Below are 15,222 nucleotides of genomic sequence, written 5' to 3'. Positions count from 1 at the left end.
TAAACTGGGAAGTACTAACCTAATTGTGCATGATGTAGATATACGAGATGCCGTTCCGATTAAGCAACATCCTTATAGGCATATTCCTCTAAAGTTGGCACAAATTCAGTAGGAGATAGAGTGCACGTTCCAAGATGGCATAATCAAAGTGAGTTACAATGACTGGAGCTCACCCATAGTCATGGTGCAAAAGCCAGATAGCACCCAATGGTTATGTGTGGACTATCGCAAAGTCAATGCTGTTACAAAAACTGATGCATATTGAATTCCATGGTTGGAGGACTGTGTCGAAAAAGTGGTACAAGCATCTTACATTTCTAAGTTGGACTTGTTCAGAGGCTCCTAGCAAGTACCTCTGTCAGAAAGCGCAAAAGCGATTTCAGCTTTCATAACGCCAAATGGACTATATCAGTTCAAAGTCATGCTATTTGGTATGCAAAATGCTCCAGCCACATTTCAGAGCATGACTAATGAAGTCATTGTCGGATTACCCAACTGTGTGGTGTATATTGATGACCTGGTGATTTTTAGTCACTCATGGAAGGAACATTTACAGCATTTATTGGACTTGTTCGATTGACTTCGGAAGGTAGGCTTGGTGGTAAACCTAGCTAAAAGTGAATTTGCCAAAGCCCAAGTAACTTTCCTGGACCATGTTACTGTACATGGGCAAATGGCTCCAAGGGATGTGAAAACACAAGTAATTGGGGAATTTCCCACACTGTCAATGAAAAACACAGTACTGCACTTCCTGGGATTGAGTGGATGTTACTCAAAGTTTGTGTCGAACCTTAGCAGTGTAGCTGCTCCACTCACTGAATTGTTAAAAAAGGTCAGGAAATTTCAGTGGACAGCGGACTGTCAAATGGCATTTGATAAACTAAAAACTGTGTTAACCACTGCCCTAATATTAGCCACACTTGATTACACGAAGCCTTTCAAGATGGCTATCGATGCCAGTGCGGTGCTCCTGCAGGAGGATGACAAGGGAATAGGAAGACCTGTCAGGTATTTTTCCAGAAAATTGAACACTCTTCAACAGAAATATTCAATGGTGGAGAAAGAGACTTTAAGCTTGATGTTGGCATGGCAAGTTTCAGAGTTTATATCACCAGCAATGCATCTGAGACAATTGTATACACTGATCATAACCCATTGATATTTGTGGAAAAGATTTAAGGACAAAAGTGTCAAACTGTTTAGATGGATCTTATTGTTACGGCCATTCAATTTGACAATTATGCATGTGGCAGGTCGCGAAAATGTGGTTGCTGATGCATTATCGAGACTCGAATGAGATACGTGGGCATTCGGTGGCAGGAGTACCACAGCCTAAATTCGCATGTGGTTGTGCATGTTTGCATGTGTGTAATTAGTATAGAGTATATGTGTGTTTCGGCTACTAACTGGGTCTTTGAAGGGTTTTAAAAATGAATCCATCTTTTGGTACTGATGGCTCTTTTTTTTAGGGATGAGGTATCACAAAGCTTTTCTTTTTTCTAAAAGCTGTTCCTTTTCTCAAGGATACAATGTCCTTGGTTTTTGTTTAGAGGGGTAATAAACTGCTCTCAGTGCCAATTAGACTGCTTGTGTACAGAGATTAAAGGATATTGAGGGGCCTTTTTGTTTATATGTAAACAGATGAGACTTCAGGCCAAAGTGGTTCATGTTTTAGAAGTGACCTGTATAATGAAGGGGGAGTGGTCAGCTCTCTAGCTGAGTAGTTTAGTCCTGTCCAGAACAGGTTGGGAGTTCAACAGGGAACTACGTGGAAACAATTTCTCTCTCTTTCTGCCCTTCTAACTTCGACCTGTGAGCAGCTGTTCCATTTTTTAACAGTGTTTCAAGTGGGTTTGCTTATTGGGACTGTTGTTATATTCAAAACAGCATAATTAAGTCTAGTTTGGATAGACTGAGTTCTGTAGGGGTTTCTTATTCTGTTCTTTGTGTTTCATTGTGTAATCTCGTGAATAAATTTTTATCTATTTTTAAAATCCAGTAGTCAGCCTAGCTACCTCACTCTGCATAATTTTCACTGTAAACTTACCGAAACAAATTAAAAAGTTATGGTCTAAGCGCCTGCTTAAGAATGTTTTGAGTGGTCTGGCCTAGTCCATAACATAGAATTCTATTAGATTGACAAGAATGGTTCCAGGAATAAGGGATTCAGTTGCATGAATAATTTGGAAAGCCTGGTGTTGTTGTCTTTAGAAAAGACAAGGTCAAGAGGATTTTTTACTGAAGTTTTCAAAGTCAGGATGGTTACTTGCAACATATATTAATGATTTAGATGAGGGAACTAGCTATCATATCTCCAAATCTGCAGATGACGCTAAGCTGGGTGGGAGAATGAGCAGTGAGAAGGATGCAGAGATGCTTCAGTGTGATATGGACAAGTTGAGTGATTGAGCGAATGCGTGGCAGACAGAATATAATGTGAATAAATGTGAGGTTATCCACTTTGGTAGCGAAAACAGGAAGGCATATTATTATCTGAATAGTGATAGATTGGGAAAGGGAACAGTGGGATTTGGGTGTCCTGATTTTGAAAGTATGGGGTGAAGAAGATGGTGAAGAAGGCAAACTGTAATTTGGCCTTCATTGTGAGAGAATTTGAGTACAGGAGCAGGGATGTCTTGAATTATAGAGCTTTGGTGAGATCACACCCAAGTACTGTGTACAGTTTTGGCCTCCTTATCCGAAGAAGCATTTTCTAATTATGAAGGAGATGGAATAATGGCAGGACTGATGTGCTAAAAGAGACTGGATTAATTATGACCATATTCACTGGAGTTTAAAAGAATGAAGGGGGATCTCATAGAAACCCATAAACTTTAAACAGGACTGGACAGGGTAAATGTAAGATGTTCCTGATGGTTGGTAAGTCCAGGGTGAGGAAACATAGTTTAAGGATATGGAGTAGGTTATTCAGGTCAAATATGAAGAGAAAGTTCTTCACCTAGAGAGTGCTGAACCTGTGGAATTCTCTGCCTCAAGAAGTCGTTAAGGACAAAATATTGAATGCTTTCAAGAAGCAGTTACATGTACCTGTAGTTCTTAAGGATAAAATGACCAAAGTGTATGGACACCAAATCTAGAGCCCCCTTTATGTCAAATAACATATAGGGTAGATAAAGCAACTAAGAAATGCTTATCAGACACTGAGAATTCACTATTGCTAGAGGACAATATAAAACACAAGAAGGAAATCAAAAAGGAAATAAGGAAAGCAAATTGAAGACATGAAAGCATACTAGCAGTAAAATCAAGGAGAATTCAAACATGCGTTTTTCAATAAATTCAGAGTAAGACGATAACTAAGGAAAATGTAGGGCCATTAAGAGAAGGAAAAGGTAACCTAAGTGTAGAGGTTGAAGATGGAATTATCATTCTGAATAAATACTTTGTCTCTCTTCACAAAACAGGTAGATAATGAAGGCAAGTAGTGATACAGGAGTGTGAAATATTAAATGTGATAAACATAGTGAGATAAGAAGTATTAAAAGGATTATCATCCTTGAAAGTGGAGAGAACACCAGGGCCACATGAAATGTACTACTTGGCTGTTAAAAGAAGCCAAGGAGAACATTTTAGATGCTTTAATTATTAATTTCCAATCTTAACCAAATTCAAGTGTGGTCCTACAAGACTGGAGGACAACTAACATTGTATCTTTGTTTAAAAATAGAGTGACAGATAAATCAAATAATTATAGGCCAGCCAAACCTTGGGAATGAATAGATTATTGGAATCAATTCTCATCGAAAGGATAAACCATCATTTAAGAAGGCAAGACTAAACAAGAACAGTTAGCATGGATTTGTTACGTGAAGCTTGTGCCTCCTGGCATTATTCTTTGTTTTTAGGTAATAAGGAGAATAGATGAGAGTAACGCAGTTGATGTACACTGCTTGGATTTTGGCAAGGCTTTTGATAAAGTTCTGTATGGTAGACTGGTTTTTAAAAATTGCCCATAAGATTGAGGGGTCACAGCAAGTTAGATATAAAATTTGCGCAGTGGCAGGAAAGAAAGGATTAAGGTTAACTTGGAGAAATATGAGGTGATGCATTTTGGGGGTTTTCACAAAGTAAAGAAATATAAAATAAAAGGAAAGTACTGAGAGGTGCTCTGAAGGTAACTGAATAAGTTTCTAAGTGGGTTAAGAACGGAATGCCTTCCTTGATTAGCCAAGATATAGAATGTAAACGCAGTAAGACTTTGCTGGAACTATATAAAATACTCATTAGACCACAACTTGAGCATTGCTTGCAGTTCTAGTTACCTCATTACAGAAAAGATATAATTGCATCTAAGAGGATATTTATGAGGATGTGGACAGTCCTGGAAAATTGCAGCTGTGAGGAAATACTGATCGGCGTTGTTGTTTCCTTGGAAGAAAGCACACTGCAAGAGACCTAATTAAGGTTACTCGGTTGTGAGGAGCATGGATAGAGTAGATGGGAAGGAATTATTTCTCTTAGTGGACAGATCAATGACTAGGTGTTAGAGTTTTAAAAATATTGGTAGTAGGAGTACAGGGAGATGAGGAAAAGTTTTTTTTCATTCAGAGTATGGCAGGGGTCTGAAAGCAGATGGAAAAAAGAGCAGTATAGAAACGCTCATCTCATTTAAAAACTCTCTGGATATGCACATGGAGATTCACAACCTCCAAAGATAAGGGCCAAGTACTGGAAAATGGAATTCGACTGAGTGGCTCATTTTACTGTCAGCATAGAGATGATGGACAGAGTGACCTTCTTCCATGTTATAACAATTCTTTGATTATTTATGTTAATTTTTAGGGATTTACCTAAATTCAGTTGCCCTGTTCTAGAAATTTCTTGTGTATTGTTTTGTGTGGATGGATGGCTGTCCTCAGATTTCAGGTTTTGCGAGTCACCAGGTTCAGCTGGAGATTCTGATAATACAACGTCATCCGACATTATCTGTGAACATTACAAGATTAAACATAAAATCAGCCTCATTGCAATAATTATATAATTAGTAAGGAAGAATAATGCTTTAACAGCTTACATTTTTTTGTCTGTCCTATTCATAGGTCAAAAATTATTTTAGCAATAATTATAGTGTCATTTTAGCCTTTATCCACTACTTTAACAGTAATGCATATCCCTGGGGAAATCATTTAAAAATAATTGTTGATTTTTTTTTCTAAAACATTTCCCTAACATTTAATATTACAGAATTGTTGTAATCCACACATAAAATCATAATAAACATTATTTAGTGCTTCCTCTGGAACATGTTCAGCCAATTCTGAAGTTTGAATACAAATCCACAATCTAATTTTTCAGCAACAGACATTTTTGGCACTTTTCTATATTCTAAAGAGTTTGCTAACACTGAGATTAGGATTCCTGACGAACAAGTTTCAAGCTTTCATGGGATTTCAAGAAGATTTTAAAAATTACTCAAGGAATTAGAAGGAGACTCCTTTGTCTATTTTGTGAGCAATTTATTCTAGTGGACGTAATAGAATAAATTTTCTCCTGCTGCATGACTTTCCCTTGTCCTGAGTTCTCTATGATCCTGGGACTCAGGGGAAGAGATGTACTTTCTGCAGCAGCCACAACCTGCTCTATAATGCTGCAGACTGCAAGAGCTGCTGACCTCTGATTCTCCAACAGCTCTTACTGATAGGACTTCAGTTTTCAGGATTTCAGTTGAAGGCCCAAAGTACACTCGCCAAAGCATGATTAGCACATTCTTTTATGGTAAGGCAGGGTGGGATCTTTCCCTGGATCTTGAGCCAGCAGATGCATTCTTGTTACCACAACAAGATTCCATCCATGGACACTATGCAGTCATCAAGAGCAGGCACTGCAGCTTTTTCTTTAGAATATTAAACATTATAGATTTCAATTACAACAACTGTCTCCAGAATAAAAATGTCTAAAACATTAAATATAAATATATTTATCAATCTATATGTTCAACCAATTCTGGTGAAGTGGGACTTTGCACTTCTTCAGCTGGATCTTCAAGATCTGCTTCTTGAGTTGCATATATACAACAGATTTTTGTTGCTTTACTTTGATACCATGCTGTTGATAACTCACAATTGATGGCTTGTTTCAACTGTGAAACTCTTTGGGTTCTGCATGCTATTTTGTACCACAGCTTCCTCTCATGTCAGAAAGTAATCAACATTAACTTTGTGCTGTGCTTGACCTTTCTGAAAATGAGATTCCAGAGCCAAAGCTTTCTAGTCTGTGACACAGTCCCAGATCTTCCAATTAGGGTTGGTAATCTGATTTCTGACTCTGATTAGACGAAAAAAAAATACACAGTTATCTTTGGAGGAATTCATTGTGCAATTGTGAAGGTTAAAGACATTCCCTGCTGAAGCAGTTTAATCTAGGTCAGAAGCCTATACAGCTGAGTGAATTGGTATTGAAACCATGCCTCTTTTTGACGCTAGCTACTGTATTCTAAGATGCAAAAATCTTGAAAGCACTTTGATATATTAGATAAGGTAAGTGTCTAAGGTAAGTAGGGAGTTGGAGTAGATTTGCAAGTGTATGAGAGATTAGCATTGCAGGTGGGCAAGAGGGTACAGTGGCAGATTTGTGAGGTTTAAGACAGCCATGTGGATGAGGGTAATGCAGCAGGCATGTGCTGTTGTGGGGGAGTTGGAGGCTGTTGCAGGGGTGGTCTCAGGGGGACGACGTGAGAAATGGCAGATCAATTCTTTGTCAGAGCAGGATTGGAGGTCAGGTGGGGGGGTCAAACAATAGCATCACTGGCTAGCCAATATTTATTGCCCATCGTTAGTTGCCCTTGAGAAGGTGGTGGTGAGCTGACTTCTGAACCACTGGCAGACCATGTCCTTTTGGTAGACCCACAATGCAATTAGGGAGGAAAGTCAATTACAATCAATTGTCCATAGAAAGATTTTAAAAAATTGCTCAATTGGCCAGTGATGCCCACATCCCACAAAAAAAAGGATAAAGTCCAAGAAGCTTCAGGGGTGCTTCACTATTTTAACTTTGGCAGAAACCCCATTTACACATGTCTACCACACTTCAAGTAAAATTACATTAGCAGAAGAAGATCAAGTCTGAGAAACTTCCAGGAAAAAAATCAAAATACCATTCAATAGTACAAGGCTGTTGTATATTCACATTCTAAACTGCAACGTACATATTCAATATCCCTATAAATCCCCGTTCAGGCCATGGTAACTGTTCCATTGACACAAAGAAAAATTTAATTTACAATTTAAAGTTATAGAAGGAATAGAAAACTCTTCCAGTTGTCTAATATAATAAGGATAAAGATAAGATTTAAGGAATTTGCAAATGCCAATCAGAGTCATGTGAGGAAGATTCTGCTGGAAGGTTAAAACTACAATAACTTAGGGCAGAGATCTCTGCAGCAAGAGAATCATGTATGAATTATAATTGAGTACTCTTTTAAGAAACACCTTAAGGTCTGGACTGTGCTTACCTCAACACATGAAACAATAAGTTCCACTAATTTTTCCTACATTTTGACTGAAGGTACTGTATACTCTTGGGACAAAGTTCTAAAGATAACAGCAACAATTTTCCCTTTGTTCAAGTGACCATTCTGGACAAATAAGGCATCAGCCTACAAAATGATTTCTAGGCTGGAATAAGACTGTGACAGAAGGTAAGGAAGCAAGTACTCAAGATTGAACATGATTCACGCTCAGCTAAAATTTAAGCACATACATTTTTCAGTAGAACGTACTGGGGATAATGATCAAAAGTGGGAATTGTGGTCAACTAGTTGCCTTTCTACACCAACAGCAATGAATTCAATCACAGTTCGCCTCGTACTGCATTATAACTTCAGAGCGGCTTTGCTGGTATTTGCCAGTCACAATCACCTTTGGTAACCAAGTGGGCCTTGAAGGATAGGAAGACAAAAATATTCTAACATTAAATGTTTCAAATTATAATTCACATAAAAAATGTAAAGTTGCTGAAAAATATATTTACCATATTTGTATCTGATTCCCATGTATCTTCAATTAGTTCAAGTGATTGCAAAGGTTCTGAAGTGGGTGCCCTATCTCCTTGCTCCGCAACATCAGCTTCTGTCTGATTTCCATGAAAATAAAAAGCACTGTCAAATTGTGTTAGAATTGCCCAGATAAGTAATACCTTAAACCTGTATTGTTTCTATTTGTAATGAGTCTTCCATTTTCTACTAAGTACCACTTTCATAACACCTTGAACAAAATAAGACATCAGGAAAGATTTCACAAGGTTCATAAAAAAACTGGAGATCAAACAGCATTAGGTATGACGACCAAGGCAAAATTCAACAGGAAGGTTTTAAGGATTCAAATGAAAGAAGTGAAACAATAAGACACAGAATTTAGCAAGACAATTTCAGGTTTGGAATCAAAAACACTGAAGTTCCATCTCTAATTATCAGCCAAGGTAAAGAGAATACAAAGGAGGCTGCAGTCATAAAAGCAGAGGACATGTATTGAACTGTATGATGAAGACACTTTGAAAAGGTACACAGGGCAGTACCACAAAGCACTTCGGGAAACAACTGTGAAAATGGTAAGTTTGGGATTGGAACAGTCTTTTTTCAAACAGAGGAACAGAAAATTCTGTAGCTTCTGTAAACAATGCCAAACCAATGGAACAAAGATGAATTATCTCTGTCCAATTGCAATCAGCTATCTTTTATTTAAATCACTCGTGGGATGTGGGCATCGCTGGTTGACCACCATTCATTCTCTGTCCCTAAATGCCTTTGAGAAGGTGGTGATAAGCGGACTTCTTGAACCACTGCAATCCACATGTTTTAGGTTAGCCCACAATTCTCTTAGATAGAGAATTTCTGGGACTTTGACCTAGCGGCACTGAAGGAACAGTGATATATTCCCCAGTCAAGTTGGTGAGCACTTGGAGGGAAACGTGAGGTGGTGATGTTCTCCTGTATCTGCCCTTGTCTTTCAAAAGGGAAGTGGTCATGAGTTTAGAATGTGTTGGCTAAGGATCTTTGGTAAATTCCTGTAGTGCATCTTGTAGACAGTACACAATGTTGCTGCTAAGCATCATTGGTGGAGGGAGTAAATTTATCTCAAGAGGGTTGGAATATAAAAGCACTGTTGTGCTACTGAGACTTTATAAAGCTCTGGTTAGGCCCCATTTGGAGTACTGTGTCCAGTTCTGGTCCCCACACCTCAGGAAGGACATACTGGCACTGGAACGTGTCCAGCGGAGATTCACACAGGTGATCCCTGGAATGGTAGGACTAACATACGAGGAACGGCTGAGGATCCTGAGATTGTATTCATTGGAATTTAGAGGATTAAGGGGAGATTTAGTAGAAACTTACAAGATAATACAGGGCTTGGAAAGGGTGGACGCTAGGAAATTGTTTCCGTTAGACAAGGAGACTAGGACCCATGGACACAGCCTTAGAATTAGAGGGGGTCAATTCAGAACAGAAATGCGGAGACATTTCTTCAGCCAGAGAGTGGTGGGCCTGTGGAATTCATTGCCGCAGAGTGCAGTGGAGGCCGGGACGCTAAATGTTTTCAAGGCAGAGATTGATAAATTCTTGATGTCACAAGGAATTAAGGGCTACGGGGAGAATGCTGCTAAGTGGAGTTGAAATGCCAATCAGCCATGATTGAATGGCGGAGTGGACTCGATGGGCCAAATGGCCTTACTTCCACTCCTATGTCTTATGGTCTTATGCTAGTGGATGTGGTGCCAATCAAGTCATTCAACCACCAGATAATGCTATCTTTGATTTACTACTGCAACCAATATTTCCAGTTAGACCAGAGAGGATGGTAGAAATACGTTTTTTAAAAAGTTTAATCCTTAAAGATAAGGAGCATTGAGTTAAGGGGGAGGTCATACAGCCTCTCAGACCTGTTTCACCACCATTCAGTGAGATCATAGTTGAACTGCAATCTAACTCAAAAATTTGGGTTTTGCCGAATAACTCAATTTTTTTGCCCCATATTAACAAAAAATATAAATCCTACATTTACAATTAACAACTGATATGACATCAATTTGACATTGAGAAAGAGAGTTTTAAATTTCTACCAGCCCTTTAGTGCATCAATTTTTCTTAATTTTGTTCCCGGAAGATCTAACTTGAAATCTTGATCTTTAGTTCCAGAGCTCCCAGTGGCCATAGTTCCATTCTATTTATTTGCCCTAACATTCGGGAAATTTTGATGAATGTCAGGATACACAAATTTCTTTGCTTAAATTTTGGAATCCAGGTATTACTTTGGTCAAACTACAGCACACATCCTTCATGGGCAATATATATATCAAAGGTTTGCCCGCAATTGAACACAGTTTACATACTCCCTGCTATACACAGACCTGCTACAATGGACCCACATATTCACGAGGTTGGCCAGGCCTGACTTTCTTTTCTCTGTTGACAGTCTGAAGGATCATATGGTCCTTTGCAGTAGATAGGGGATTTTATTATAACAGTATCTGCATTTACTTTGTTATCTGTGGGAGGTACATATTCATGTGGATAACAGGAATCCGGTTGACTGACTCTAGTTGGGAGTCCAATCGTAGTTTTCTAACAGAGAAGCATCCGTTTGGCTTTTGGTTATTTTCCTTAGCTGTTCATGGGAATTTAAGAATCTTTATAATTAACCCCACAAATCTCTTTACTTATCCATGATTTGCAGTTTTCACCATTTAGTAAGTATATTTATTTTCAGGTTCAAAGTGGATGATGTCAGATTGCTCACATCAAAATTCATTTGCCATGGGTTTACCTATTCACTCAGGCTCTCAGTATCTCTTTATACTTTTCTGCTTCCTTTTACATTGCATAGTATTTCCTGAATTATAACCCACATAACAATAAAATATTAAACATTCAAAAACTTAAAACATTCTTACATCTTCATCCACTTCTGGTGATATAGTAATTTCTGAAGTGAGAGTCAAACCTCCTTGCTCAGCCACATCAGCTTCTCCCTGATTTGCATGAACAGGAAAATAATAATCAGATGATTGTTCCAAGGTTGCCGAAACAAATAAACATTTACACAGTAATGCATGCCACCATCTGAAAGCTCAGAAACAGAAGCATCAAAAGAATCACAAAAAAGCTTGCTTGTGAAGGAGATATCTTGGGGATGGGGTGGGGGGGGGGGGGGGGTAAGTAATGGTAAAGATTTTAAATAACATGAAAAACAAACTGTGAATCCATAATCCACACATAATACTTCCCTTATAAGGTGTTGGTGATTATCATACGTGGTTGTTGCTTAATTTCCTAAGGTCATGATGAAATGAGACAGGTACCATTGCTTGTCCTCAAGAAGCCAAGCACACACATAACAGCAGACCACAGGGATGCATAATAATTGAGCAGAGTTCCTTCTGCGCTGAATGTGTAATTGCCTCAACAGTTTTGGTAGCTCCTCACTAGATGCATGCATGACTGTTCCTAATATCTTTCCATTGATGAGTAGCAGGAATTACAGTAATGGTCATGCAGTCTGGCAAACACTGTTGCCTCTGAGACAACCTATAGAAATTTTAGCAGCACTTAAGTAAAGTTCATTATAATTATAAAGAAGATAGTTTTAAGATATCAGCTTGGAAAAATGCATAACTCAGAGACAGAAAGGAGGGCTGACTTTAAAAGCAGCTCTCAATTTAAGCATCTGAGTACATGCAAGCATTGCTTCTCACAGTGTAGTGGCAGAAATAACTGCAGCAAAATTCAATGTTAAATTCTGCTTTGCTTTAGGCCTCCTTTTTCCAAAAAAATCCACTTTTGTAGCAACTTGAACAAGGCAAAACAAAATAAAACAAAACATCACATGGTTAAAAATTAACCGGATATCAAGCAGTATGAACTTGATATCATATGTGGTTGTTACTAATTTCCTAAGGTCATGACGAAATGAGACAGGTGCCATTGCTTGTCCTGAAGAAGCCAAAATTGAGGACTAAAGGCAAAATTGAAAAGGTAGTTTTTAAGTATGCAACTGAAGAAATCAAAAGACATTGCAAGATATCAGGGTTTAAGAAAACAATTTCAGGGTTGGAATCAAAAGGGCTAAAGCTTTGACTCTAATTATGAGCCAAGGAAGCAAAGACACAAAAGAGGTTAGAATTAGGGTCCAGGGATGTGCACTCGATTTGGATTAGTTATGGGCAATGCAGGGTTACAGGGATAGATCGGGGCATGGTGGTTCTGGGTAGGATGTTCTTCAGCAGGTTGGTATGGACCCAATGGGCTGAATGGCCTACTTCGACACAGTAGGGACTCTAGGAATCTACGGTTTGGTTCATGTCTACACCATCCAATAAGATCATGGTTGATCTGGTTGTGGTCTCTGCTACGCTTTCCCGTCTGCATCCCATAACCCCCTGTCTATCAAAAATATATATAACTCGACTGTGTATAAATTTGAAGACCCAGCCTCCACTGTCTTCTGAGGAAAAGGATTCTATATACTACCATACTAGAAGAAAAAAACATCATTTATGTCTTAAAAAGATCTTTTAAATTATGTGTCCCGGTTATATTCTCCCCCAAGAATGGAAATATCCTTCTCATATCCACCCTATCCAGTGCCCTCTCCGCATTATGATTAGATTAAATTACTTACAGTGTGGAAACAACAAGTACACACCGACCCTCCAAAGAGCAACCCACCCAGACCCATTCTACCACATTTACCCCTTCACCTAAAACTATGGGCAATTTAGCATGGCCAATTCACCTAACTTGCACATCTTTGGACTGTGGAAAGAAACTGGAGCACCTGGAGAAAACCCATGCAGACATGGGGAGAATGTGCAAACTCCATGTAGAGAGTTGCCCAAGCTGGGAATTGAATCCAGGTCTCTGACGCTGTGAGGTAGCAGTGCTAACCACTGTGCCACCCTATTATATGTTTAGACAAAACCGCCTGTAATGTTTTGAAATTCCAATGAATAAGGAGCAGACTTGTTCAATCTTTCTTCATAAGATAATCCTTTTATCCCAGAAACGAGTCAAGTGAACCTTCTCTAAACTGTCTGTAAAGCAATTATATCTTTTTTTCCAAATAAGAAGAGCAAAACAGGAGATTATGGACCTCCTGCCTTTTCTATTTCTTATCTCTACCAAGCTAATTCTCTATCTTTGTTGTTCAGGGTTAGGTTCATCTCTCAGTACTAAACATGCCAGGCTGGGTGGATTAGCCATGGGAAATGCAGGGTTACAGGAATAGGGGAGGATGTATGGGTCTGGGAGTGATGCTGTTTGGAAGGTCAGTGTGGACTCAATATGTCGAATGGCTTGCTTCCACAAGGTAGGAATTCTATGATTCATGTCACAATATCAGTTACCTTTCAACTACATCTCTGAAATGTTTGTCAGGTTATACACATTTATCTTCATTCTTCACAAATGCTGCGTGTAGTTAAATACAGGACTTTAAATTTGGTTTTTAAACCATATTTGCAATTTCTGTTCTTGTCTGCAAATGCGCTTTTACATTTGCATTTTCTGACCCTACTTGTCGCACTCATATAATCATAACCCAAACTACTGCCTTGCTCTAAAGCTTTGTTGATTCCCTCGACCAGTTCTTAAAAAATCATATGTGGAAGTGGATGTTGCTGGTTGGCCAGTGTTTATTTCCCATCCCTCATTTTCTTGAGTAGGTGGTGGAGAGATTCCAGGAACAGATACTGTGTCCCAGATACAGTGAAGGATTGGCAATATTTTTCCAAGTCAGGATAGTGAGTAGCTGGGGGTGGGGGAATTACAGTTGGGACATTCCCATATATCTGCTGCCCTTGTTCTTCTAGAGGGAAGTAGTCATGGGTTTAGAAAGTGCTGTATGAGGATCTTTGGTAAATTTTTGCAGTGCATTTTGCAGATAGTCCACAATGCTGCTATGGTGCATTGGTGGTAGAGGGAGTGGTTGTCAATCTATTGTGTTGCTTTGTCCTGAATAGTTCTTCAGTATTGTTTGAGGGGCACTCATCCAGTCAAGTGGGGAATATTCCATCACACTCCTGACTTGTGCCTTGTAGATGGTGAACAGAATATGGAGTGTCAGTAGGTGAGTTATTCGCTGCAGTATTCATAACATCTAATCTGCTCATGCAACCAGTGTATTTATATGGCGCATCCAGTTGAATTTCTGGTCAATGGTGCCCTTAGAATATTAATACTGTGGGTTCAGTGGTGGTAATACCATTGAATGTTAAAAGGCAGTGGTTTGATTATCTCCAATTGCAGGTAGCCATTGCTTGGTATTTGATGGGGTGTCAATGTTACGTGCCGCTTTTCAGCCAAAACATGAATATCGTCCAGATATTGTTGCATTTGAACATGGACTGCTTCAGTATCTGAGAAGTTACATTTAGTGCTGAATATTATTCACCAATGATTGCACATTCTTACTTCTGATTATGATAGAGGGGAGGTCACTGATAAAGCAGCTAAAGATAGTTGGGATGAGGACACTTCATGAGGAACTCCTGCAGAGATGACCTGCAGTTGACATGGCTGGCATCAAACAACCACAACCATCTTCCTATGTACTAGATTTGCTTCCAGTCAGTGGTGGATTTTCCTGATTTCTCCTTAATTCAAGTTTTGCCAGGGGTCCTTGATGCCACACTCTGTCAAATGTGGCCTTGATGTCAAGGCCAGTCAATCAACTCACCTCTGTAATTCAGCTCTTTTGTCCATGCATGAACCAATGCTATAATGAGGTCAGGAGATGAGTGACCCTGGCAGAACCCAAATTGTGCATCAGTAAGCAGGATGTTGCAAAACAGCAATGTTGATGACACTTTCTATCACTCTACGATGATTGAGAGTTAAGTTAATAGGCAGGTTTAGATTTGTCCTACATTTCGGGGATGGGACATACCTAGACAATTTTCCACATTGAGTGGTAGATGCTAGTGTTGTAGGTGAACTAGAACAAATTTGCTATGGGTGTGGCAAGTTCTGGAGCACAAATCTTCAGTACCATTGCCATAAGATTGCCAAAAACCCATCGACTTTGCAGTATCCAGTGCCTCCATCTGTTTCTTGGTATCAAATAGAATACATTAAATTGGCTGAAAACTGACATCTGTGATGGTGGGGACCATTTAAGGAGACTGAGATGGATCATCCACTCTGACTGAAGATTTTTGGGAATGCTTCAGCCATGTCTTTTGCTAGGCTTTGTCATCATTGAGGATGGGATA

General features: G+C 39.1%; 1 protein-coding gene across 1 annotated transcript in view; it reads right to left on the bottom strand.

Moving 5' to 3' along the window:
* The window catches only part of ccdc40 (coiled-coil domain containing 40), a 110,319-nt gene that overhangs the window by 78,305 nt on the left and 16,792 nt on the right, over positions 1-15,222 (bottom strand). Inside the window, exons 5-7 of the mRNA XM_060844903.1 lie at positions 10,906-10,983; positions 7,990-8,091; positions 4,812-4,947 (exon numbers count right to left, since the gene is read on the bottom strand). Coding sequence (XP_060700886.1) covers positions 4,812-4,947; positions 7,990-8,091; positions 10,906-10,983 — 316 coding nt within the window. The remainder of the gene's footprint in view (positions 1-4,811; positions 4,948-7,989; positions 8,092-10,905; positions 10,984-15,222) is intronic.

This window comes from Hemiscyllium ocellatum, chromosome 25, assembly GCF_020745735.1.
Source record: "Hemiscyllium ocellatum isolate sHemOce1 chromosome 25, sHemOce1.pat.X.cur, whole genome shotgun sequence".
Taxonomy (NCBI): Eukaryota; Metazoa; Chordata; class Chondrichthyes; order Orectolobiformes; family Hemiscylliidae; genus Hemiscyllium; species Hemiscyllium ocellatum.
This window is presented reverse-complemented; position numbering and strand designations above follow the sequence as displayed.